Source organism: Boleophthalmus pectinirostris, unplaced genomic scaffold, assembly GCF_026225935.1.
Source record: "Boleophthalmus pectinirostris isolate CB_2022bp ecotype Guang Dong unplaced genomic scaffold, ASM2622593v1 HiC_scaffold_5, whole genome shotgun sequence".
Classification (NCBI taxonomy): Eukaryota; Metazoa; Chordata; class Actinopteri; order Gobiiformes; family Gobiidae; genus Boleophthalmus; species Boleophthalmus pectinirostris.
Window position 1 is genome coordinate 19,135,069 of NW_026571404.1, and position 27,676 is coordinate 19,162,744.

A 27,676-nucleotide genomic window follows, 5' to 3' on the forward strand; every position below is an offset into this window, starting at 1 on the left:
ATGATACAGTTTTTTGTTTTGGACCGGGTGGATTATCCAAATTGCTGACGGCTTCTGTTCAACTGCATTGCCTCAAACATGAAGGTGCAATGAAACTATGCGCCGGCGGCTCTCCCTCTCTGACCTGCGGGATTTACGCTCCTCCACAAGTGGGTTGTTTGACTTCAGAAGTGCCAGGAGACAGGGTGCTGGCGCGAGCGGAGTGAAACAGAAGTGCTGAGTTGAGGGGGACACTTGGAGCAGAGTGGATGCCGTTTTCGATGTTGAACTGGTCGCTGTCCGACGCGCGAGTGGTGCTGAAATTTGGATGATGCCTGGCCTGCGACTGCAAGGCTGCCGTTCCCTGCACTTAAACGAAGACAACGGGCGCTTTGTTTTGCTCGCCATCCTCATTGTAGTGTACCTGCTGTGTGGCGCTGCGGTCTTCTCTGCCATAGAGAGGCCGTCGGAGCTGCGGGCTCACGGCCGCTGGAACGGGACGCTCCACAACTTCAGCGAAACGTTCAACATCAGTCTGCGGGAACTCAACTCGTTTCTGCGGGAGTACGAAGCGGCCATCGCCGCAGGGATCCGGGCTGACGCGCTCAGACCAAGATGGGATTTTACAGGAGCTTTCTATTTTGTTGGGACCGTAGTATCGACTATAGGTGAGTAACCAATGCATCATTCACTCCCCATTCAACTATCCACTATCTTATCAAAATACTTGTTGAAACTGATATCTGTTGAAAATGTTGTCTGGGGATTATTAACAGGTAACTTGGAACATTTTTGTTCTGTCAATTAGGACGGTGCCTGAGGCATTTTCCACAGAGATGTGCTACCCTCACAGGGATTACACTGGTCCTATGCAGAGAAGTGTTAAATGAGCATATCATTAGTGACAGTCAGCATCAAAACAGCCTGTCCCACTGGGCTGCTGTTTTCCACACATCCATGAAGACAGTGGCAGTTTAGTTTTCCTGATCACGTTTCATATTGGCTTTGGTTTTGGGGCAACATCTGATTGCCCTGCCATTTGGAGCCATGTACTCTTCTCGGGTATAGGACAGCGCCCATGGGTGCTGTGTTTGTCACATTTCCATTCAGACTGCATGAATATGAATGAGAAGCCCCTCTCTTGGCCCAGGTTTAACATTTACTCATGCGATAGGTCAGAAAAGAGCAAATGTCCCTTGTAGGACAGCCTGAGGGCCGAGAGTGGCCCCCTGCATGTCTGATGACTGGCCCCTCACCACTCCTCTCTCACTTCCTACAATATAGCAAACAGAAAGCACATACACAGTGAGTGAGTGTCAGGAGAGCACACAGGTGATCATTTCAGCTGACCTTGTCTTTGGCAACAAACACACATTTGTACAGTCGAATACCTCTGGCTCTTCAGATTAATTGAAACCTTGGTAAAATGATGACAGCCTTGTGCCCAGTGGAACAAAAGGACTCACATGAACAGAAAACACATTATAAAGCACATATCAGTCATAAGAACACAGCACAGCCACATGAAAGTCATGATAAAGCTCTCTGACACTAGTCTTTACATGTATCGGCTTCAGCTCTGTTACAGCCCACTCTGTTGATGTACACTGTTTGCCTGTTGCCGTTTCTAAGCTCCAGTTGTCGGCGCATTGACTCTGCTGACAGGAGCCTCATCTGTGCGACTTTGCTGACTCAAACACAAAGATAGAGAGAGAGTGGGTTTTCTCCTGTATTTGTTTTGGCTTGGTCTCAGACATCCTTTTGAGATTCCCTCTGGTTTCACGATTCAGCTTTTATCTTTCCTGACTTGTGCTACTATTTATGCATACTTGTGAGCTGATGAGCTAAAATGGATTTGGGGCCTCCCTTCACAACTCCTTCAGAGGCATCCCCAGTGCAGTGCAGACTCCTCCCTCAGCCTCAGCTCCCACTATACTGCGGACTTAAATCAGCAGTGACATGCGGCGGCCCTTGATGTCTCGATTTAATATTGCTTTGAAGAATGAAAGTGAGACAAGATCCCATAGGTGCATTGTTTGTTTTTAAACTCACACAGTGGACAAAATACAACATAAACAAATTAGGCTCCAATTGTTATTACATGTGTTGTGGTTGGGGGAGTTGCCAGGTTGCAATCTCATTTCTGTCTCTCATGTAAGCAAGACACTTAAGATCAGCACGCATATTGAATATGTCAGACTTCTATCCAAGTTTAGTCATTACAAGGTTAACTGTAGAAATGGGTTTATCAAAAAGGGAGAAATACTGCATCAGGGGCAAAGCAGAGGAAAATGAACAGGGCACAATCAGGATTGAAATAAAAATAAGTACTTTGAACTTTGGTGCAGCTTGAAATTCTCAAGGCTTTCAAACTGAAGTCAATAACCATCTTTATTACCATCAGCCCTTTTGGGTGGAGTCATCATGTGCCATCCATGTTACCATGGGTCTCCTGTACATGTGTTTGGAAGATCAGTTAGTAACATTTGTCTAATTTTAGAGGACAAATTCATGTGCTAAAATAATTAGTGGAGTGAGCCGACTAGATTTAGGAACAGCAAGATGCCATGTATGCCAAAACAAGACATTGCACTGGATACACTGAACTGGCACAGTGCCATCTGTGGTCTGTTCTTTAAGGACATTGACTGAATTTTGGTGTAGAAAAGTTTTACCTGGCAATTTTTGTTGCATTATTATAATGCACACTTGTATGCCCCTGTATCTGGCCACTGTTGTGGATGTACCCTGTCTTAAACATGGAGTTGTTGCTGTATATACTTTCCTTTTTCAGTTTTATTTTTGCTTCACAAAAAGCATGGCTTGTCCTCACAGCCCGATGTATGTTCGAGACAGTTATGCAATGTTGTCTGAGCAAAACTTCCATTTCTACTTGAATGCAACTCCTCTGCTTATCACTGAGGACAGGCAGACATGCTCAGTCTCCCTATTAACATCTCTCTGCATCCAAATTGTTGCAGGATGACTGCCAATGGGACAGCTTATTTCCATTTGGGAGCTTTCATTGTTTGTTAATTTTTGGAGAGAGCAGTCCTGATCAAAACACTTATCTTAGAAGTGTTATTCATTTGGAGATTTTGAACTTGTCAAATTTAAGTAAGTGCAAGTGTTGTTTAACCTACCAGACAGCTGTAGGTTTGTTTTGACAGCTATTTATTTCAGGGGATACAGTGTGTCCTCTTGGTTGGCCCCCGGCATCAGCCACTGCAGATTCTTGCTCCATCTAACTCATAACCGCCCACTCATGAAAGTCACAAAAAGCACACTTTGCAAATAGGACACTTGAACAAGAACAGAATCACTTTTTCTGTTTTAAAGGCTTGATTTAACTGCATGGCCTTTCACAATTCATGTCGGAGTGGGGAGGAGTTATTGGAACATGAAATCCCGTTAAACTCCAGGCCGCGGTGAAGTAGGGAGATGACAAAGCTCATTTGTCATCAGTATGTGGGCAGGTACTGTCTGTCTCTCATAAACCTCCAAGACAACGTTGACATTTAGTTTGTTATGTACTTCATGTGCCTGTGGAGATACAGCTCAATGTATTGCATTGCATTGCATCATTATTGTTTCCATGAAGTCATTAAAACACCATCCTTCAAAATATACAGTGACTGTTCTAAATGACAATGCTTCATGACTGTCTGGTGACATCTACAAAGCATCTTAGTCAAAGTGGAAAAAAAAATTTAATTCTTAAGAACATTTCCAAAAGGAGTGATTCTGAAGTCTTAGTTGATCTTTGATACAAACAAGTCTTTTGCAGAAGATTTTGATTTCAGGGAAATTGATAACTGAGATTATTCAGGTCACAATATATTCATAAGGATTTAATAAAGAATAATTGGGAAACATTTAGAAGTCAAATTAGGTGATTTTTACCATCTTCAAATCATAAAAAACAGAACTTGTTTATTTTAAATGATTTGCAGAGGTCCAAACTTATTCCTCAAATCTAACACATTCCTAGCATCCTAATTATTCACCATTAGTTCACCAAGATTTTAAGCACGTTTCATAACTCTCAGAAGCCAGAGAGGGTTTTTCTTTAAGTGCTTTTTAATCATGTTGTTTATGTCACAATAACTTAACTTTATCATTCAGAGACTTTCAGTATTACTGTCCATTTACAGTATCACTTACACTGTGTTCCAATCACCCTTGGAGGTCGGCTCTCAGATCTCAGAATGACATAATCTCAAAGTTAAACATCAGATGCCTGCTCCATCTGTCAAATAAAAACAAAAAAGGCTGACTGATGATCAGACAATTACGATATAGATTCAATAAAATAATAAAGACTAGGAAAGGACAAAGTCAGCCAAAATACAGATCAAATTAATTTAATTTAATTTAGTAACTCATAAATGTTACTACATCAACAGTTAATAAAGCAAGGTTTGAGAGTGGATTTCAGCTTTTGTTGACATTAGCTCCGTGCACACATTATCAACATAAGCAAAACAGAGCATAACAGCGCATTTAAACAGCAAAGGCTCAACGGCTGTGCCAGAGAAACTTCACAGACAGCAGGTGGACAGGAGGAGCAACTAAAGGGACGATAACACAAGTATGATGAATATTTTAACGGTCGGGCTTTATATTTTCACCAAACGTCGGGTGATGCCATGTTGGGTTTGTTAAATCAGACTCTGAAATCTTCTCAGACTTTCCAAATAGAAATTCCGAGATAGTGGTGTGTTCCTGTAGTCCTGTACAAGTCGAAACGCTGAAGATCTGATGTCCGAGAATGGCCGGAATTCATTATTAAAAATTAATTTTAGAATTTTAGAAAAGTGTGGTTTCTAAATTGGTCAGATCTTCTTATTTTTTTTTACTAATGTTTAATATACAAAACAATTTCAGATAAAGAAACATTAGACGTCTCAGTAGAGGCTCTGTGAGAGATGACTGTGTGATCCCTCTGAGAAACCTCCTTTAGTCCATCTGCCTGGTCTGTGAGGGGGGCAGACAGTGAAACTCAATATGGGAGGATATTAAACATCACACTACATATAAGGCCTTCACCATGTACACCTAACACCTAAGCGAATGGCTGGTAAACACATGCACCTGCCAACACTGAAGACTAGAGTCTGTATGTCATGTGTGAAATGTATGTGATGTGAATCAATTGCACTGTCACCTTTCAAATACTCTAATCTAATCTTTGAATTACTATAGTTTTCAGTTGTGTACAGCTTTTTGAATACACAATACTCACTAGTTTTTGTTTGTTCATTCTTTCTGAAGATTCACAAACCAACCAGCCAGTGTTTTGAGGGGAGAAAGTTGGTGAGAGCAAAGACTTCTGGGTATTGGGATTGCTGAGGCCATGGGAGCTGTGAGGGAGAATACTAATGTTGCTGTGTAGGTCATGATTGACGAAATGTTTGGCATCTGTCTGTGTTGTCCTCACATGCTCCTCCCACAGGTGTCACTGCATCCCTCCTACAGCATGATCTTTGACCTCTGCACACTCACGAGGTCATTATGTAACATCTCTCAAAATTCAGCAGTCTCTGAAATTGAATTATGGTTTTGAATAAAATTACACCACGTGAATGACTCATCAATCAAATATATTGCCTTCCCTTTATCAGCCAAACCATACTTAAATCATATTTTTAATAACAGCAACAAAACGTGAATAAAACTCCTTCTGTTACAACTTGAGGGGGTATTTTACTTTCATGGGGTATTAACTGCTAACACTTAACATATTTGGATCACCATGTTATCTTTTATTGTTTTGAATATACTCATATTTCCCAAAAACAATATTTAATTTTTGTGACTCTGAGTCTCTCCTCTTGCTGCTCCCCGTGTTAAGTCACTCCCCCCTTCAGAGCACTATCACAAAACAACGTGCATCCGTCTAATAAAACTACTGCACATTGCATCAGGTTTGTCAAGTTGCTGTGTACACTTTGTAATATGTTTTTGTATATTTATGGAGAATGTCTAAATCATTTTCTATGATTTCTGGTGAAAAAAAACCCCCAAAAAATCAAATGAAGCGTGGCAGCAGCGCAGTCTGCTTTGAATATTATTTACAGTTTATGCTCAACATTTCTGTTTACTGTTCATGTTATAACCTTCTTAGCGTAGGTTATAACATGAAACTACGTGACCGACATAAGATAACCTGCTAATTTTATGTTAACTGCAACAGATTACTACTTACAGATTTTTATTTTTTTTTATTTTATGATTTATAGCGCGACCGTCAGGTGTTTTCCGTTCACTGTGTTTGTCTTTTTTACCTGCCACGAAGCTGCTGCAGCTTACATGATGTTAGTCGTTCGTATTGTCATGTGGGACTGTGGATGACAAAGGCTTGTGGGCTGAGCGTTGCACAGAATCTTACATCTTACAGCTAAGGAGGGTTCAAATAGGGCTCAGGAGAGATCCTTATAATACTCAAACACGAATGGATGACATGAGGGAACAACGGTATAGCATGATAGATGCTGAAAAAAAAAACCAATAACTTTGCCCTATGCTTGGATATAAGAGATACTGCAATTATTCAACATTATTCAAATTTATACTTGTTTTACTCTAAATAAAACTAGAGTGCTATGTGCACATCACACTTAAAAGAAGATTCTGACACAGCTGAATGTAAATTTGCCCATAGTGAAAGAATTAGTAAATTATTGTGAATGTACGATTTTTTATTTCAGTAAGTATGAATATTTTTTAGTACTATAGTATTTTTTTTTTTTGGCTGTTTTCATGGATGGATGTCCAAGCAGTCATAACAATAAAGTATACTGAAGGGATTGTATCTTTTTTTTTTTTTTTTATAAAGTAAAAATTGTTTTGCCCCAGTACAGATATATTGTAAAATCAGCACAGGGTTAAAATGACTGCTGCATACTGTCAGCACCTAATCATTAAGCATTTTATCCTTCACGAACCAGGAAATGCACTGTTAGCATGCTATTTGTTGTTAAAATTACTGTAATGGTATAGCCTCTGAAAAAGGCGAAACGCTTATGACCTCATGGTGAATAATCATAAAGTTAGTAATGTGTTCATTGCACTCCTGCCAAGAGTTTAAAATGAACTAGTTTGTTGTTCATGTTTTTAACTCAGATACATCACCTTTAATATCAATGTTTGGATATAGCTCCTGTAGCGGCTGGCATTTACACTTACACTACACTTCATACTGGCATTTGGTGTCTCAGTCATTAATTTTCAGCTCCATCTAAAATTCCTGGAAAGAGAAACCATCTGTCCACAGAGGCACTACTGCCTAATAATAAAGGTTTATTTTATGCATTTTTTTTATTACATCACATTCTTTTGCAATAATGCTGTTTCCTCATCAAAAACATACTGAGTCGCATTTTATTTCATTCACACACATTCAACCACAAATCCTAGGCTGAGTTCTTCTCTCAAACATAAAACACTGTTCCACCTTGTGATGTCATATGGTAATACAGGGAGTACTCTACTGTGTTTTTAAACTGCACACATTCACTAGAATCATATGTATGATTTGACACCTGTATTTGCCAATATGTACTGAACAAAAGGTAAAAGGAGCTGTTAACTTAAAAAGCTGAGCTGAGCTTCGGAGATGTAGACTGACTGATAATAAAGTGTTACTCAAATGTGTGAATAAAACAAAACACAACTTCCAGGTACATTTTTGATGAGGTAACAACATTACAACATGGCTTGAAGCTCACAAAGTCTATTTAGCATAATATAGGACCTTTAATCTGAGCTTTATTTTAACACAATCTGACCAGAAAGTAATAATTTACCTGGAACTACGACAGGTTCTTCTCAAATAACATTAGAGTCACAAGTTAGCTAGCATTAGCCAACAGTTTTTCAGTTAGTCTCACCTCTTTATTTTTAATTAAACACCTAAACTGAACCATGACACTTGTATTGATCACAGGCTCCTGAAATGTGTTGTTTAAATCAAAATTAAATTTTGAATTGATTTGTAACTGCTGAACCTTCCCCCATACACATACATACAGAACACCCCCAGCAAGATGTCAATCCAAACTGTCAATTTAAATTAGAAAACATTTCTGACGTCTTTCATGCCAAAACCAAAGCATGTTGTAAATGATGTACATAGGAAACACTAGACAAAATTTCCCTATTCTTATACATTTTACAAATTTACCACCTAAATACCCGTATATTGCAAATGGACAGTAAACATCAGACAACTAGAACATGTATTTATTATTTTTATTCATCTTTATTTAACCAGGTGTGTGTTTACATTAAGGGCGTGCAAAAATAACAATATATCACAATACTAAATCTGGTGATACAGTATTGTTATCGTGGGCTGCTGTATCGATATATCGTCAAGAAGATTTTTTTTTTTTTTTGGTTCCTTTAGGACTTTTTTGGTAACCCACAAAATTTTGTTAAAACTTGTTTATGCAATACACTTGACATATTCACGTTTTATGTGATTAAAATAGATGTATTTCATAATAACTTATTAGCATAGGTAGTGGTTTAACAAAGAAAATACTGTTGCTAAATGTATCTGTCTCTTAAAAAACAAAAAAAAACAAAAAAAACAAGCAATACATCATGTGCAGTAAATCAATTATCACATGTATCACCGTACTGTGATAATATCGTGAGCCATGTATTGTTATCGAACCATGAAGAACCTGTGATTCCCAGCCCTAGTTTACATGCCCAAAAGAAATATAAGCTTCAAAATTGCATGGTAATATGTGAGAGTTAATCAATGGATTTTGTCTCTGCCCTTTTCGCATTGCAGTTCAATAATGTGATAACTCCAGAAATTAAATAATGATCAGATGTGGTGTACACATAGCCACTTTTCAATAGTGTAGTCTAGCATACAAATAGACACACAGAGATTTATATTTTTGACACTTGAATCTACAAGAAATGTAATATTGTTTTGTTGCCCTTGTTTTCGGATATGACTTTCCCTATGAGTGAATGCTTTATAGTTACAGATTTCTCACTTTGACAGTGCACTGTGGCGTTTTAAGATTCTTTACAAGGCATCCAATTCCACATTAGACGAGTGTAAAAGAGAGTTTGGACAGTCTCATTCAACAACATACCATTCATTACCATCTGTACTGTTGCTGTGGGTAATTATAGAGAGTCTTGTGTGGCTTTCAAAGGAGCAATTTTCCCCCCTGAACAATGTGTGATGTTATGTGCTGCACAGTGTCATTTTTATACCTTTCTTTCTTTGGCAATATAATGTTTTGAAAGCAGGCTGATGCCACCTAGTGTCTCCGCTCATTTTCATGTCTCTCCAGCAACTATAGGTCAGGAATCAGAATGTACTAGACGGTTCATAAAAACCCCAGAAGTGCGAGTTCGGGCACCAACCAATCAGTGAAGAGCCATACATTCTGTGTTGGTAACGATTCCCGAGATCGAGGATTTAATGCCGGAATATAGAGCATGTTTGGTGAATTTTATCAAGAGGAAAGACGTTACTGCCCTTCTTCCTATGGGATTTGGGAAAAGGTTAATATACCGGTAGCCCCGTTAGTGGCCCATTACATACGTCACAACCAAATAGCAGCGACTGGTTATATGAAAAAAGCACCCGCCTACTGTCAACGAATGAACGCTGCAAGGTCAGACGGTTTCTATGAAGTGAAACCAGCTGATGGAGCAGGCTAATGTTTTTGAGGAATTTACATAAAAAAAAAACAAACATTTTAAAGGTCCCATATTTTGCCAAATTTGCTTAAAGCCATGTTATAATGTTGTTACCTCCTCGTGGAGTTTGTTTTGTTTCATTCACACAGTTTGAGTAACGCTTTATTATTAGTCTCTCTACATCTCCAAAGCTAAAAATACTCTCTTCCACCTTGTGATGTCATGTAGTGGTAGTTTATAAGTTAACAGGTTCGTTTTACCTTTTGTTCAGTAGAAATTGGCAATTCTGAGGCTGAAATTGTCCAAATGATGTGTATGGAGTTTAAAAACACAGTGGAGCACTTCCTGTATTATCACATGATATCACAAGGTGGAGTAAAGTATTTTCTGTCTGAAAGGAGAATTCAGTTTAAATTATGCAAGGTTTGTGTGAACAAGGATACATATAACATGGATCAGAAAACAGCGTAATATGGGCCTCATGAAGTCTTGAATTGTTAATTATTCAGTTTCTGTGAGTGAATGGCAGATTTAACCAACCACAGTGAGGTTTGAACTTTTGGAAACAGCAGATAGCTTTTGTTTGCCATAGTGCCCACCCATATATCAACTTGTTCTGTCTTTTGTTGGCCTAAGACAGCCCTTTAATTGCAATTACCATGTACAAATTTACCTATGCAAATTACTTCTTATGCCCCTGTCAGTAAATACATACGCAAACCTACATTGTACATGATCAGCACTCGTGGCCTCAGCTCTGCTCTAAGTTGAGTCGGCGTTATCTCTATTTTCTTTCACCAATTTGAAAAGTGCTGAGGTAGGTAGTGCTGTCTCACTCCAACACACACAGACACACACATACACTTGTAGACTTCCACGCTTGTCTGGCCTGGCTCCATAAATTCGGTGAGAAAGTGCAAACCAAATGTGTTCCCCGCGCTGTACTGTAGCTTTCTGCGAGTCGTTTGAGCTACATTTTTACAAGAAAAAGACACATCAGACTGGCAGACCATCTTGGGTAACGATTTGGCATTTAGACAGCATGGCCACAGAAATCAGGCTGTGTGCTCCACTTTGATGTGCAGGTCTTAGTTAGCTTAGCCGCTCGATGCTGGCTCGCTGGGACAAAACCATCTGTGTTGTTGTGTTACGGCAGGGCCTTTGACGGAGCAGGTGGGAGGGAGATATTAGAAGAATCTGAAGGCACTGGAGCACGCAGTAGAGATGTTACAGGCGACTTGTTCCAGCCTTCTGTCTATGCTCCATACACAGTCACTCCCTTGTCTACGCCTTGCTTTGTTAGTGATACTTACTGATAAATTGGACCAGACAATGCTGACGGCTTTTTAACAGGTAAAAGCCAATTATTTTCTGGTTTTAAGCAGTGAGTTTCAAATTGAGGTGCAGGTATCGCTGGGGGTATGTGTCAGTCTACTCAAGGTTCTTAGGAGCTCATGTCTGGGTAATGTGTTAATTTATTTTGTCCTTGTTATGATTTAGACCTGGTTTCTATTTTCTTCAGGGCCATTGGAGGCAGCATTTTAAGACAAGACACCTAGACACCCTTCAACTCAGTTAATCTGCCTAAGCTCCTCACTGATGACCAAACTCTTCATGTTAACAGGACAGCATAGTGTGAAATTTGGGTGAACAGCAAGAAGAACATTAGCTTGAAAAAATGAAATGTTGATGCATCTCCACAAAACCGACTCTTATTTGTCAAGATCGAGATCAAGATAAACTTTATTATCCCCAAGGGGAAATTAGTCTTGGGCTAACTGCCCGCAGCTTAAAAACAGTTACACTCACAAATCACACTACAGTCAAACAACAGTCAGAGCTCCCCACAAGACAAATAAGTGTCCATTATTAATGTCCACTGTCCATTTTGTGCAATGCACAACTATCAAGTGTCCAAGTTATTGCAACAGCGCTATTGCACAAATATAATTAATAACAACCATAATCCACACATTAAATTCAGAGGAGAGGAGGGGCCTTCACTTGCTGGAAATGCTGTGAAGGCTATTTTGGCTAAAATATTTGACAGCATGTCATAAAATACACCCATCTCCATCTATTATGTTCAGAAGTGTAGTTTTAACATTCTGTTTTCATGTATTAAAAATTCAGGTGGCCATACCACCTCCAGAAAGAAACCTTTAAATCAGTAGAGTTTGGCGCGTTCAGGGCTGAAATTATCCAAATGAATCTAGTGAAGTATGGAGTTTAAAAACACAGTGGAGCACTTGAATGAAACAGAACACAATTCCAGGTATTATAACATAGTAAAGAAAGAAAACAGTGTAATATGAGCACTTTAATCTCATGCCACAGAGGACAGCATTTGTGCAGCTGCCCATTAAATAATTGTGCTCAGTGATCAGCAGATTCATTTTTATTTTTGGAAAGTGACTTCAGGTTTGTTTATTTTGTCTAATCCACTCAGAGAAACGTTATTATTCTATTACTGTACTCGTATTGCCCGATCAATAGGTTTATATTAAGCCCTAGTTCATTTCCAGTCATTTTCCTGGAGTCATTTGAAGTTGGTCAGTGGACTGTACGTCTCTCAGATGTGCTCTCTCTCCTCAGATCTCCGAGGCCGCTCTGAAATCACAGACTCAGAGGAAATGTCACTGTTAAAAATGGAAAAGTGACTCTGGTCTCTGCACATAAAAGGCCGCTCTTCACTGTATCGACTGCTGCTGCTGTTTTCGAGTTATTTTGAGTTTGACCCCAAATGCCCTGGTGAAAACAATCTGTCTTAATGTGATAACAACGAAAAATCTAATACTGCATTATCTCAATAGTTTAGTCTAACACTGTAGGGAATGCTAGAGTGTCTTGAGATATTTCCATGTGGGCCTTGAAAAAATGTTTGAGTTGAGCTGTATCTGATTTTCCTTTTTTTTTTTTCTTTTTTTTTTTTTTTATAAAGCTATTCCTCATTCCTTCTTTCCTAATTATTCACTGCAGAACTCTCAGAGACCATAACATGCACTTCCTGATTATTGGACAACTAAATGCTTTCTGGTTAAATAGTCAGCTGACTTATTTTGACCTCAAGAGCTGCAAATACAATATATCTGTACTGGGGAAAGACTACTTTTGCCCATATACCCTACATGGTAAAAAATCACACCACAGTTGCATGGAAAATCCTTTTTTTGTTTGGTAATATTGTTGTAGGTGGTGTGACGCAGAATATTTGCAACCATACAAGTGTGCTGTAGCTCAAAAAAAAAGAAAAGTGGTCTAATAATTATTTTAATATATTTTAGTTACGTAAACAGGATGACTGCTTTTGTATCACACTAAAAACTGTGGGATCAGGTGTGATAAAGAAAGCTGGCCTCAAGATAGTGTCTGAATGTGTGAAATACCAACTCAACAAAGGAAAAAAAATGTTAAGAGTTGAATTAAAAAAAATAATAATACCGTAATATAAGTGAGTATTGTTTTCTAATATACAAATTGTTAGGGAAACTCATACATATGTAGGTCTGGACTTACACAGTAATTTCAAAACCTAATATTCATGAATGTCACTAAATAATAACTACAGAAATAAGTGAATGAATAATGAAAGATGAAGCATCTCTGAGGTCCAAAAGGTAATCAACAAATGCATTATTAGTATTTGTCATAAAAAATACAGTTTTCAGAACTACTTACTTGTATCACAACACTATAACTACAACGATTAACAAAAGGAAGACCTTTTAATTGAACATTGATAAATTCCTAGTCGCTGAACATGCTGTGACTGAGCTTTTTTCCTTTGTACAAAGTTACGTGTATGCAAGAACTTTAAAGGTCAAACACACACCAAAATGCAAAATCTCTACATGATGTCACTGTCAGCACTAAGCAAACAGAGCAGTCAGTGCTGCCTTGTAGTCCAGTGGTCTAAGCTGCAGCACATATGGCTGGCTCTCTGCTCTCAGTTGTATAAGACTGATTACAAGGTGCAACGATTTGCTGAATGTCCTCTCCACTCTTGACCCCTAGTTCACTATACACTGTCCTGTTAAATAAAGCCTTGGGCCCAAAAACCTTGTCACAACCATATCAGCAATTTTAAAGAGTGGTCTATGTAACTTTTCCAGTTTTTATTGCTTTGCCTGGAATATTCTAGCCTGATTCATCAGCCAGGTTAACTTCATGGAAACTGTCTGACCTCACAGCATTAGTTTTGTATTAGATTTGTTTTCTCGACGGTAGGCGGGTACTTTTTTATTTAACCAATCGCTGCTATTTGGTCATGACGTATGTAATGTGCCAAATCCCGTAGGAAGAAGGGCAATAACATCTTTCCCCTTGATAAAATTCAGCAAACATTCTCTTTGTTTCAACTTTAAATCCTCAATCTCGGGAATCGTTGTCAACAAAGAATGTATGGCTTTGTTTACATTCATCTCGACCGCTTTGCTTATTGTTGTGCTGTACCACAAAAGGGACCCAGACAGGTGCTTGAGTTTGGTATCATGGCTTCACAGCTTTTCGCTGATTCACCAGTGTGCGGTCTACAACGTCCGGTGTTCTTGCAAACAGTCCTGTGTATTCTGATTCCTGACCTAGTCGCTGGACTGGGTCACTAGGTGACGCCAGCCTGGCTAGGAATATTCCACAGTATGTCATTAAACTTATCTACATGGCATTTACTCAGCTGCATGCTATGTTGTATCTGTTATGTACATTTTTAAACACCTTTAAATACAAAATGGTCATTTCCTTGTCTTTACGGAGAGAAACACATTTAATGTTATACAGTGGAACATTCCAAACAAAGGAAAACAGCTGTATAAGCAAGCTTGTGACTGACATTCCAACAGAAGTTACATAGTGCACCTTTATGGATAAATTCCTAATCACATGTGGGAGATAAAATGCACTGTGCCCTGTGATGATGTACGTATCACCATGCTGCTTGTGAGTGCTAGTGGAGGCGAATGGGGCAGATTTATGTTCCCTGTGACAGAGTGCAGAGGTGTATACAGCCATCCTTTACCCCTGTATTAACCAAGGTGAGATTTATTGGATCCCAGGTTCCTCTGCAGGTCTACACACCACAAACATAGAGCACACACACAAAAGGGAAAAGCATCACAAATGAGCCACTTTCCAACAGTTGCTGATTATGTGCCTGAGCTGGTCTATCCAATGGTTAGGTTAACGACTAATTGTGGAATGTGAAGTTTGCAAAATTATTTATTTTGTATGATTTATTAATTGTGTCCTGGTGGAACAATTTCCATACTACACAGTGCAGCAGTTGCCATGGAGGTAGGAATCGTCTATAGAACAGATGTTTCAGTCAATCAGTCCACTAAATTATTAAATTATGTGCATTTCGAACAGTTACTTATATCCGCTGGGTTTTGGAGAACAGTAGAAACAGCCAGTCTAGTGATTTTAGTGGCAGGTGAACTTGATATGACAGAAATAAAACCTGAATCTTAAGTTAGACTACATTTTTAGTGGCATCGCTTCCTCAGTGTCAGAGTGAAGGAGTAGCTTGAAAAATTATTGTTTTAGAGGTAGCGGTCTATGACAGGATAGACTGGTGATTTGGAAACAAAAATAGAAATTAAAGGTACACTATGCAATATTTCTGATGGAGGACTACCTGTTTGCATTGTCAAATGTTCCACACTATAGCATTCAATCTTTCTATCTTGCATTTATTCAATTAAAATGATGTTTATTGCAAGTAGAATCTCCTCACAAAAGATCTGACATGTAACACACAGACGTATAACTGTATTGCTGCACATAGCAGAGTCCAGTTTAAATGTTCTTAGCCCAAGGTGAGCTCGTCTGTCCCGATGTCATGTACCACAGACATGTACAGCACTTTACAGATAATGAGTTAACAGTGAGTTAGCTAACAGCATGCTCTGGCACAAGTCCATGTGTCTATTTAGAGATGGACGAGGCTCTTTAAGGCACTCAGGTCAAATGAGACAGGCGCAGTGGGACAAAATGACAGCACCACAAGTCTCTACTGTATGTGGATGCTTTGACCCATGTCCAGTTTGGAAAGAATTACATTTTCTCTCATCTCAAGTTAAAGCAATTAGGATCCAGGTCCCTTTGTCTTGTTAAAACTTCCCAAACAAAGCCCAAATAGATTATATCAAAACATGATAGTGAGTGTATACAGTGGGCCTTGTGTGAACTTAAGTTACTTTAGTAAAAGATTATACAAGAGCTGCTGATTATTTTCATTCAAACGAGGTTGCATGAGATATGTACATATCATGGGAACTGACAGGGCAATTTTTCTTTAGAGCGATGCAACATGATTCTTTCATGTTCAATATTTTATATCATTATGTTTGAATTATAATACAGCAATCTCTGCTCAGCCCAGATCACAATTATAATTGATCTCTTTCAGTAAATCTGCTGATTCCTCGTATAACCCTGTTTTTTTGTTTTTTTTGCTGTTTTTTTTTTTTTTATCTCACCAGCTCTGAAATACAGTATCAGCAAAGTAACAGACCTATAGCTTAATTAAAAATCTGTTTACTTTCAAACAAACTTGTTCGGCAACGCCATAATGGAGGACATGTCATCCTTGGAAAGCACCAGGGTCATGCTTTTCTGCCTGGGTTGAGATGCACATGTTTCTGTTTCCATCACAGCTTTTATAGAGACAGAATATAGTTCAGAAGAGGCCTTCGGCTCACAGTACCACAGAGTGCTAATATAAAGCAAAGGCTCATTTAACTATGAGCACCAGAGCATAACTCATAGTGAGACAGCTGCAAGAATCACCAAAGATCATTATAGCAGCTGTCACTAAGGCAGTGGTCCCTGACATGAGCTGGGCCTGTCCCAGTGTGAGAGCTCAACTTTAGGGAGAGTGCGTCACATTAGTCCTGATTAGAACAGTTAAAATATCTGTTGGACCAAGAAGTGTTCATTTCCAGCTCCATCTGTCTGTCCTAGTGAGGCCCCTCACAGTGATTGTGAAAGGCTGTGGACCAACCGAATGTCACAGCATTGTCTGTAGTGTTTTATCACCGATCTGAGGAAACAGTGTTTCAAAAGGCTCACCTGGACAGGTGTGTTTACCATGGACCCATAACTGAGCTTTTAGTCAAACACTGAGCGCATACAGTGAAGTGTAAGAGACAAGGACACAGCCATCACACAGAGCCTATTAATCTGACCAGAGACACATGAAAGATCTGATGTCAGGGAGCACCACGCAAAGTCATGATAAAGAAGTGCCCTGCGCTATCAAACCACATTATGGACTCATGTTGCAAATGTTTTACACATTTTGATATTGTGTAACAGTGAAAACAGATCGAACAATTCTAACAAATAATGTTGGCTGTGATCCAAAGACAATGCAGTGTATTTCTTTGAAATAAATCAATGGAGACAATAGCAGTGTCATCAATCCTCTGAGCTCCAGCTCTGAGTGAGTCTCAGATACATCTGAAAGTGGCAAGGCAAGGCAAGTTTATTTGTATAGCACAATTCATACACAAAGTAATTCAAAGTGCTTTACAGAATAAGAAATACATTAAAATCATAATAAAAACAAATTAAAACATAAATAATCATGAAGATTAAAATTAAAAAAGAGAGACATAAATTGGAGAGAAGAGTGCAGAATGAAAACCTTTCAGTTATATGCACAGTTCAACAGAAATGTTTTGAGCCTGGATTTAAACAGCGTCACAGAAGAGGCCTGTCTCACATGTTCAGGAAGACTGTTCCAGGTTTTAGCTGCATGAACCTGAAACGCTGACTCCCCTTGTTTAGTCCTGACTCTGGGCACCAGCAGGAGGCCGGTCCCTGAGCTCCTCAGAGTGCGAGATGGTTCATATGACACTAACATGTCACAGATGTACTTTGGTGCTCGGCCATGGAGAGACTTGTACACAAGCAGAGCTGCTTTAAAGTCTATTCTCTGAGGCACAGGAAGCCAGTGCAGAGACCTGAGCACAGGACTTATGTGCTCGTACTTCCTAGTTCGAGTAAGGACCCGAGCTGCAGCATTCTGGATGTTCTGCAGTGTCTCACAGCTCGTTTGGAGAGACCAGTGAGCAGACCATTACAGTAGTCGTCGTCTCAAACACTGCTGCACTGCTGTGATGAGAGGTCTCAAGTTTGGATTTGGACAGTAATCTTTACTTTTTTAAACATTTTAGCTGTAATATATTCCAACATCACATCTCAACCACTAAACGTCATTCTCATGCATGCATGTCCAGCTGTTGCACTATATGTATGTCAGTACCAGTGTAAATAAATGCAGACAGTAGGTGTTCAACAAAGGGGCAGCTGTAGCCCTATTGACCTGTTTTAATTTGACGTTTGACCATTATCACCTCAGTGATTACTTTTTATAATTATTGCACAGCCATGTGTAGAAGAAAACAATTACTACATCCACCCCTTTGACATGCAGCATGGTACTTAGCTTCTGTGTAGGTCAACTTTTTCACCTCATGCTCATATTTTATTCAACAGAAAGAGAGCGAACTGCAGATTTTAAGCACTTTTTTACAACTACACCATTTACCCCTCCTGACTGATGAGTTCAAAATTGGGACTAACTGGGACTAATTTTGGAACAAATTCTGGACTAGACCAAGTCTAAGCCAGGTCTGCACCATCAGGACTAACGTGGGTTCAAACCAGGACCCACCAAGGACAATGGTCAATGCTCCATATGTCTTCTTGACATCTTATGTAACATTGTGAGATATAAAATTAACTATAAATTTTCAGTTAAACATTTTGAAATATTTCTTATCACATTTTGACATCCTCATGACTTATTCTGGAATTTTCTATTATTATCCTTCTGCCACTGATTCCCAGCAGATGGTGTGGTCATCATTGCCAAGGTCCCGGGGCATACTCCCTCCTGCCCTCACCTGCCCCTCGCCTGTTCCTTGCCTGCCCTCCCCATGACTAATGACTTCCTGTTGGATCAGAGTCATCAGCGGGACAGGGACGTGTGGCGACTCCTCTTCCAGCCTCTATCAGAGCAATTTAGGAGTACTCCCTCCAGTGGGACCCCATTGGTTTTGACTGGGAACTTCTGTTTATCTAATTAATTGTGCATGAGAGGGAACAATTTTAATATTTTGGTTTGGAAAGTAGTCACATAGGCTGTAATTGAGATGTTGCCTAAGATGAAACACAGTGACCTTCAGATTCCCTGAATGTGAATGCTGGACATTGATTCTAATGTGTTATCAGCTAAAACAGATTTCAATGTGCACTGCACTTTTTGGTGGAGGTTGTACACCAACTGCTTGTTTCCATGGAGATGTTAGTGTATTGCCTCAAATGTTCCACAGTATAGCAGATTTGCATGTATTTCATTAGGTTTTAAGGTGATGTTTAAATTATCAATTGTCAAGGAGCATAAAACATGCACAAGACAAAATTCTTCCCCAGACCAAACTAAGCTGCCACTGCCCCAATTTCCCTTCACCTTATTTTTTAGGTATTTCTGTTTTTAAATAAAGCACTTCATTCTGAACTAGTTTCTCCAGGCCAATCTCTGATCTGTCATCACTACCTAGCACCCGCAGCTAATCATGAATCAGTGCTAGTACAGCCTCTGCAGCTCAGTGAGAGAACAGGCCTGTTCGTATACTGAGAATAAAAAATAAAACATGTATATGTCTCTATATGTAGGCACTGACAAACCAGGTTCAGTTGTGAATGTACTTCCTGTTTTAAACCAGCAATAACACAGGTGACATACTGTACCTTATAAGGGGTCTGCTTTTCTCCTCTTTACTAACTTTTGTGATATTTTATTATTATTTTAATTTTTTTACAATAAGATCGAATCAAGTCTACAATGTGCAATATAGCCTACTCTGGGGACTAAAAATTTAACTTTAATAACTTTATTAGATAGGGTCACACATATAGTCACATATATGGTCACATAAGGGCTAGTAGAGTTTTGAATGTTGTCCACAATGACACACAATGGACCTTCAGATTCATATTGAATGTGAAAGAACACTTCATATCATTTAGTGGGACCTTGACTCTGTGTTCTTTATTCTCTTGTGAGCTTCCATTAAAGACCTGTTTCAAAGATGGCGTATTTTCCTCACTGTCCTTCTGGATCACGTGTGCAGCCTCAGATTCATATGACCTTGGTATAATGGCGGCTTTCAGTACGTTTTGCAATTCTATTTCTGTTTCTCTCAAAAGGCTCTTCAGTTTTGTATGGTTGATATGGTGCTATATATGGCTAAATATATGGTGTGCCTACCTCAGTATTTAACAATTAAAAAGCAAGTCATTGGATGTAGCTGGATTCAATGTTATACCATGAGAAAGGTAGACAATTCAATGTATTTTGAATAAAGGAAGAGAGATCAGTTGATTCAAGAATAAAAAAGAAAAAAAAGCAATGATGAATTGCTGAATGAATGCACTGTAGTATTACCTTAGTATTTGCATTTATCTTGTTTAGAATTAAATGTAATTTTCCTATTCAACAGGTTTTAACATCATTTATCTTACATGCACTGTATGCAAATACAGGTGTTTTTATTACTCAAAAATACCTCACATCACCTGCTTAATGCCATACATGGGGAACATTTTTGGCAATGGAATACCATATTCCTGGAGACAAGCAGGTGGAAAACCATCCACCAGAATATGGTGTACTTTTAAAAGTTGAACACACACATTCATTTATTCTATGCCACTGTAAGACTCTTAACAGATCCAAAGACATTTGATGATGTACTGAAGCACAAGCCAGCTCCTTATTGCGTGATAAATCTTGGGAAGTAGTTCTGTCTAAGCCGATAGGACAAAACATGGGCTTTTACCCCAAACACTTGTTACACTGTTGTATTGAATATCAAGACTTTCTTTTACTCCTGGAGGAGATGTTTGGGCCACCATCGAATGATTGATCATTAGAGAAGAGCGCTGTGTTAAGTGTACTAAAGTATTCATAGTGGTCATCAATACCTCTTACAGGAGCAGTCCCTGTAATTTGTACTATTTGTTCAAAACCAGGACTTCGCTACTCTAGCTAATGAGCCATTGTATTTCACCACTGGACTCTAATTAAGGACACTCTAAATCTGAGTGAGTAAATTGTGCCACTGTTTTACAATTCCTAGTGCATTTTGTGAAACTGAAAGCTGATCTTAACTACTACTATCCTCTACCTCTTTTGCATCATAACCATTAGTATTTTCTCTTATCTGCCTAATGTTAATTAATGGTTACTAATGATGCTACTTAAATCACTTCTTGGTATGTAGCTGCTCTAGCATGTTGGGAGCACTAGCATCATTAGCCAGTGTAGGATAGAAGGATTTTCATGTTGAGTGGAGCACAGCCGACTTAATTTAAATGAATGAATGTTATCTGTGAGTGAGATCCATTGAATCAGAGTGCATAACATTTTGCACAAGGAATCACATAAATTTGGCCCAAGGGTTTGAGTGTCAATTAGGCCCATCGCCACAACAGTCACTGCAAATTAAGATTAGAGTTTAGATTATGATTTAACAAGTGCAGTGACACATTTCCCCCTATATAGATCTATAGTTTATTTTGCGTGTCCTCTGCCTTTCTATTATTGCACTGTCCTCACTAATGCTTCCTGACACAAGACTCTCTGGTAATGGCTCTGAAATGCTACGCTCAATCGATGCCTGGTGCCTTCTCCTCTCTCTTAGGTAATTTACTGGGTAATGAGAGACCCAGCCAAAGACGGTCCCCAAGAAGATCTAATCTGTTGTATTGGTATGATCCACTCCGGTTACTTGCTAATTAATTAAGTATAGGCAAAGTATGAAAGAGGATTTTGCATCTGAGTAATCGCCACCCGAGTCCTTGCTGTCCTGTTCTCCATTAGTGCACAGTGAACTTTGGCTGGCTTTAATTGAAGCATATAATTCACTGTCTAGTCGTCGCAGTATCAGACCTACACATATGCATTTGATCTAACAGGATTATGCCTTCAGGAAAAATTGCGTTAATTAATTTGCTATATGGGAACTTTTAATAGCTGTTATAGAGTTTTAGCTGGAAATGCAATAAGGCTTTGAGGTACCTTGGAATTATATTTTAATCTTCAGACAGGTTGAAGTTCTTAATTATGTGGTTGTAACCACTGGATTCTGACTTTAATCAGACCCCCCAACACTATGCTTGACTGAGCCTTGGTGGTCCACTCTGCTTCACTTCACTGTCCGAAAATAACAGTCTTAGTCGTGCACATGCGCAAAATTCATGCATATGAACATTAGCAATGACTGTGTACTATGTCAGTCATCCAGGGATGTTCCATTGGAAAATAAACTTTTGTCCAGTTGACAGAATTCCATTTTCTTTTGAAAGAACAGCAATGTGCCAAAAAGTTTACAAGAGCTAGGAATGAGTTAGATTTAAATACCGCCTTCCAACTTTAGCTGTAATGAAAATCAGATAATGCTGTTTAACTTTATCAAATGACGGTTTCCTAATGTTCTTAATGTGGTGTTCTAACATCTATTAGGACTTCTGTTCTAACATCTATCTGGACTTCAGATCAAAAAATTATAATTTCATTGTCTGTTCCAAAATTGACTAAAAACAAAGAAGAATAGTTGTATTTGATGAAGTGTTCAGGAAAGATATGCCTTTGATTTTGTGTGGCTTCACAGTTAGTTGCCATAGACTGTAACTCTCGACGTCAGCATCTCACATTGGATTAAGATGGAAAATCCATAGGAGCTGGTGGTGCTTGCTTGAGCTTTGTGCCTCCTCTGCCAAAGTGCTTCCTTCTGTTGACACAAGCATTGACACACATGTCAAAGAGCACAAGACTACACTTTGAGTAACACTGGTAAGATCAATAGCAAGGCCTAGTTTCACATCACGCATTTGCAACTTTAATTACATGCTTTTGTGGTCTATTATGGATTGTAAATTGATTAAAGCAAATCAGATGATATTTTTGATTGTTGTAAGCACTGTTGAGAATTGGATTTAATATAAAGTAATAGTAATGATGCATTAACAGCTAAATCAATATGCAGTTTACAAGGCCTGAACTGGCTATAGCTGACATAGCCTGAAATCAGTACTCAGTAAATAGCTGGTAGCAGTAGTACAACAATATAATATTATGCAGCTGCCTGTTATCAGTGTATTTTGATGGATCCACCCACTTGTTGCTGATTCATCAAGACCATCACAATTTAGCTCTTATCCAAATGGCTCAATATTTTGAGACCGCATTGTCCACCGCACAAAACTCAAGCAGAAGCACTACATTATCAACTGGACTCTCAGTGATATTCCCTAAAAAAGTCCAGGTTGAGTCGTCTTCAGATAAATGACTAAGATATGCACTCTTCTTGTGTGCTTTTAGCAGGCCTACATTCTTCAGAGCTCTTCCATGAATTTAGTTTTGGATCTTTTTGGTAGATGTTCAAACATGTGAACCAAAAATACAAGAGCTTCTAACAATACAGAAAAGACTACTTTCCTTTTCATGTTGTTTCTCTTTAGCTGCTCAGCTGACAGGCCAAGAGAGTCCCGTTGTGTGCAGTGGATATATGGCCTTAATGTGTGTGCACATATGTGGGAACAAGGGGCTATCTATAAAACAATCCATATCAATCCACAGGGATCTAAATGAGGTGGTGTGTCAACAGCAGAGCCACACTAGAGTGGTTTGCAGTGGAAGAGATAAGGTCAGAGCAGCCATTTTGGGGATCATAAAACAAGTATTGTCCAGATATTGATGTCATTTATTACCTGACAAGAATGGTTGCTGAAAACACCAGAAAAGTGTTGTCTTAATGTTCTCAGACGGTCAAAATGGAGGATGGCCATGATGGAAAAATCAATTAACCTTGGCCTGGAAGTGAACTGCTTGATCTTTCAGCACGATTTTATTTGTTGACAAATATAACATCTGTGGGTGGATAAGGGCCGTGACACGGTGTCTCTCTGTCCATCTGTTTGTCTTTACCAGACATTGTTTTATTATGTTATGGCTCATAAATCCTGCCCAGTCACTCAGGAGGAGCTGGGTGAGTAACTGAGAGAAATACGGCGGCCTTTATTGTCACTACAGGTTAAGGTTGGGTCTAAGCAAAGCTAAGTAAATTCAGGTAAGGGTCAATGTTGTGCAATGTTATATCTTTGAGAAGATTGGCACATAAAACTTGAATTTCAATTTTAAAACGTATAAAGATAACAACGCCTAAAAACATGTAAAAAATAATCATTACAATAATAATGAGTCTTGGCATATTGTGATTACCTAACCTTTATATAATGCTTTTCCACTTTTCCAATCACCCTGATACACCAGTGTACACATACACTGGGTTAAGTGTATTGCCCAAGAACATAATGACAGCATGTGTGCGGGCTGGAATCGCACCACCAACTGTGGGTCTGTGGATCTGACAACTTTACCAATGATGTTTATGATGAAAACGGGATTTGAACCACAAACCATCAGATCAATGGACAAACACACTACCAAATGAACTACTATCCCCCCAGAAACTTTACTTCTGTTTCTGACTTTAAATAAAAAAAATAATAACTGCTTGAGCATTCAAAACTGCCTCATCTCAAGTCAAGTCACAGGTGTGCCCTGAACTCGTGACTTCTAAACGTTCCTTAAATGTACTTCTGTGAGCCCCCTGAGTAATCTGCTGCTGGGTTAAGGCCGTTTGATCATCTCGCATGGAAGAATAATGTGTTTTAGGCAGAAACACTTTAACACTTGAGGTCTACAGCTGTGGTGCCGAGTCAGCAGTGCACCTGTGACACCCTTAAGATTAAAAACACCTCTTACTTATGCAACACCTCCTCGCTCCTGTATCTTCCTCTCTCCTCCTCTCCTCCCAAACCCATCCCCAGGTTGAACACTCAGGCTAATTGACTAAAACATCACAAGATTGCAGAAGGCCAGCACACAAAAATGGATTTGCAGCTTTATAAGCTTTTTCCTGGCACTGCTAGTGTTTTTGTAACCTCTACAACCTTGGTTTGGCTCTAAATATCAATACTGTGTTTACACGATTATTCAAAAACAGCTCTCATCAAATATTCAAGTTTTAAGATGAAGACAGTACAATTCTATGGAAGATTTGCATTATTTGGTACCCTGAATGCAAACCATACTTCTGTAGCCTTCACTCATTTATTTTAGCCTCCAACATAGCTCTCTAATTGCAATATAAACATTATTTGTAATTAGTCCCTTTTATCATTCTGGCTGCCCATTACTTTTGCTTTACATATTTCTTCTGCAAAGATTATAACCTCACATCAGTCAAAAATAATTTATTCCATGTCTTCATCTGCTTCTATGCAGTCCAGTCAAGTCCCACGGTCAAATTAATTTTTCATTATAGAAATGTTAAATTATGATTTAGAGCTCATTACGCAGCCCTCATTAGTAGTTGAATCATTTTGACAAGACAGTTTGGGGAGGGCTTATACGTAGATGTGAATGAGATTTTGTCCTGATTTTAACTGTCTTATCTCCTTTCTGTTTGTGCAGGTTTTGGGATGACGACTCCGGTGACAGTGGCGGGAAAAGTGTTCCTTATCTTTTATGGGCTCCTGGGCTGTGCTGCCACCATTCTGTTTTTTAACCTGTTTCTGGAGCGGATCATCACGCTGCTGGCGGTGGTTATGAAGGCTGTGAGGGAGCGGAGGATCAGGAACAGTGGGCTACTGCCTCCAGGGATCAGACATGACTTCTCCTTCTACTCGCTCCCAGGGTGGAAGCCCTCTGTGTACCATGTGATGCTGATCCTGGGCATTTCAGCCATCACCATCTCTTGCTGCGCCTCCGCCATGTACAGCCCTGTTGAGGGCTGGGCCTACGTGGACTCTCTCTACTTCTGCTTTGTTACTTTCAGCACCATCGGCTTTGGGGACTTTGTGAGCAGCCAGAGCGCTGCTTATGAAAACCAAAGCATCTACAGAGTGGCAAACTTCTTCTTCATGCTGATGGGGGTCTGCTGCATCTACTCTCTGTTCAATGTCATCTCTATTGTCATCAAGCAGGTGCTCAACTGGATGCTGGAGAAAATGAGCTGTCTGTTCTGTCAGCGCTGCAATAAAGCCAATGCGTTTCTGGGCCGACGTAATGCAATTCGTCCGGGCTCTAAGGGGCGCCAGGGCCGCTTAGGCCAGGACTCAGATGGAGCGTGTGATAGTGACACAGAGGGGAGGCGTTTATCAGGAGAGATGATCTCCATGAAAGACCTTGCAGCGTCCAACAAAGTGTCGCTGGCCTTAATGCAGAAGCAGCTGTCGGAGTCAGCCAATGGGTATCCCAGGACGGTCTGCGGTAGCTCCAGGCACAATGGATTCTCTGGGGGGGTGGGAGCACTCGGAATCATGAACAACAGACTGGCAGAGACCAGTAACTCCAGGTAGAAATATTCTGAAAATATACAGCTACAAGCGCCATAGAAAAAGCTTTTGACATGGTGAAACATGTTATGCATGAGGTCAGTTTTCTAAGGTGGTAATTACAAAGCTTTTGTGATAATACTAAAACAGTGAAGGTGGTAGCTGTGTATGACAGTTAGGCATGAAGAGGGCAGAAAGAAAACACAATGTTTTACTCATTTCATTAACCTCAAAGCTGACCCAGAACAAATTGACGTGTCCTACATCAGTGTTAGTCTGCAGTGGGTAAACTCATTTTCTATTGCACCATGCATAGGAAGCATGCAGCGCTTTCCTTACTGCTGGAGGTTTGCCACTTTATTTGAAAATGCATATTGAATGCGACGGCGAGTGTGATGCAGTGAATGATATAGCACATACTGATCTATGCATTATACTATACTCTCATGCATTTTTGCACCATCTCTATAGACGTTCCATTGATTGTGCAAAATCCATTGTTTTCTTGACATCGGTCAAGTCTTAACCCTCAGGTGACAGAGGAGAGCAGGGCAATTTATCAATATGGCTGTGATGTAGCTGATTGTGTCACTTACACAACTTAGAATATGCCCGTAGTAAAGCTTTTGAAGTTCAGATGGAGAAAAGAGCAGAGTAAAAGAAAAAAAAAATCCATTTCTCGCGAGAGGGGACCCGGGCTCTTATCAGCAGCGAACATGCTTGTGCGGCCAAGACTTTGACTTAAAGGGTAAAACATGCCGTCCCACTCTGTGCTCCCTTTTCTTTAGAGTTGTCTGTGAAAACAAATGATAAAGGCTTACGCTGTATTAATGACTCTTTTCAACATGGACTCTGTCTACGGTAAACTTTAGGCTTGAAAAATGTTTGCAAACACATCGTTGTAAATGAATGCAGAAAAACAGTGGCTAATTGCGAGACAAAAATATATTAATTTATCCAATAAAGATATCCTCTGTTTTCAGTAGCAATGACCTTTCTGGGCTAAATATAGACCAAATACAAGGCTAAATTTCCCCATAGTGTCAGGGAGGCCAAGACTTGATGGATGTGTGCTAACGATGAACTGCTCTGATGTCCTTGCAATTGGTAACTATTACATGACAGATATCACAAAACAACTGGCATAAACAAGAACATACAAATGGACTAGAATTAGAGGTGGGCAATATTGACAAAAATGAATACCTCAGTATACCTGTTTTTTACAATTTCAATGACTATTCAGACAATATTGTGGCAACCCATTAGATATGTGCAGAAATGTTCCTATAAATGCAGGTCAAGGGGGTATTGCATAAAAAGTAAAAGTACAGATATATCACTTCATAGACTATTTTGAATCAGTTCTTTTTGCAGATTTTATCATTTTTTATTACAGACTAGATGTGGCATCCAAATTTGCATATCTACAGAACAAGATCTGTGGTACTATACATTTTTTTGTATATATCTCCCACCTGGATTAGACAAATAGTGTGTGATGATGTGATCTAAAGCTCAAAGGAGAAATAAAAGACATTTGTTTAATTTTCTTGATCAATTCAAAGTTGTTAAAAAAAAAAAAGATCAATCCATTTCTCGCATAGTC

The 27,676-nt window shown here is 39.3% G+C and overlaps 1 protein-coding gene across 1 annotated transcript; it reads left to right on the forward strand.

Moving 5' to 3' along the window:
• Nucleotides 1-307: 307 nt before the first annotated feature.
• On the forward strand, nucleotides 308-26,091 carry kcnk12 (potassium channel, subfamily K, member 12). The gene is made up of 2 exons (XM_020921086.2): nucleotides 308-647; nucleotides 25,205-26,091. Exons 1-2 carry the CDS (start codon nucleotides 308-310, stop codon nucleotides 26,089-26,091), a joined length of 1,227 nt encoding a protein of 408 aa, XP_020776745.2.
• Nucleotides 26,092-27,676: the final 1,585 nt, after the last annotated feature.

Excerpts from the sequence above, each read along its gene's own strand:
- kcnk12 (XM_020921086.2), top strand. The coding sequence starts at position 308 with ATGATGCCTGGCCTGCGACTGCAAGGCTGCCGTTCCCTGCACTTAAAC. Across the intron at positions 648-25,204 it reads GACCGTAGTATCGACTATAG|GTTTTGGGATGACGACTCCG; the intron begins GTGAGTAACCAA and ends CTGTTTGTGCAG.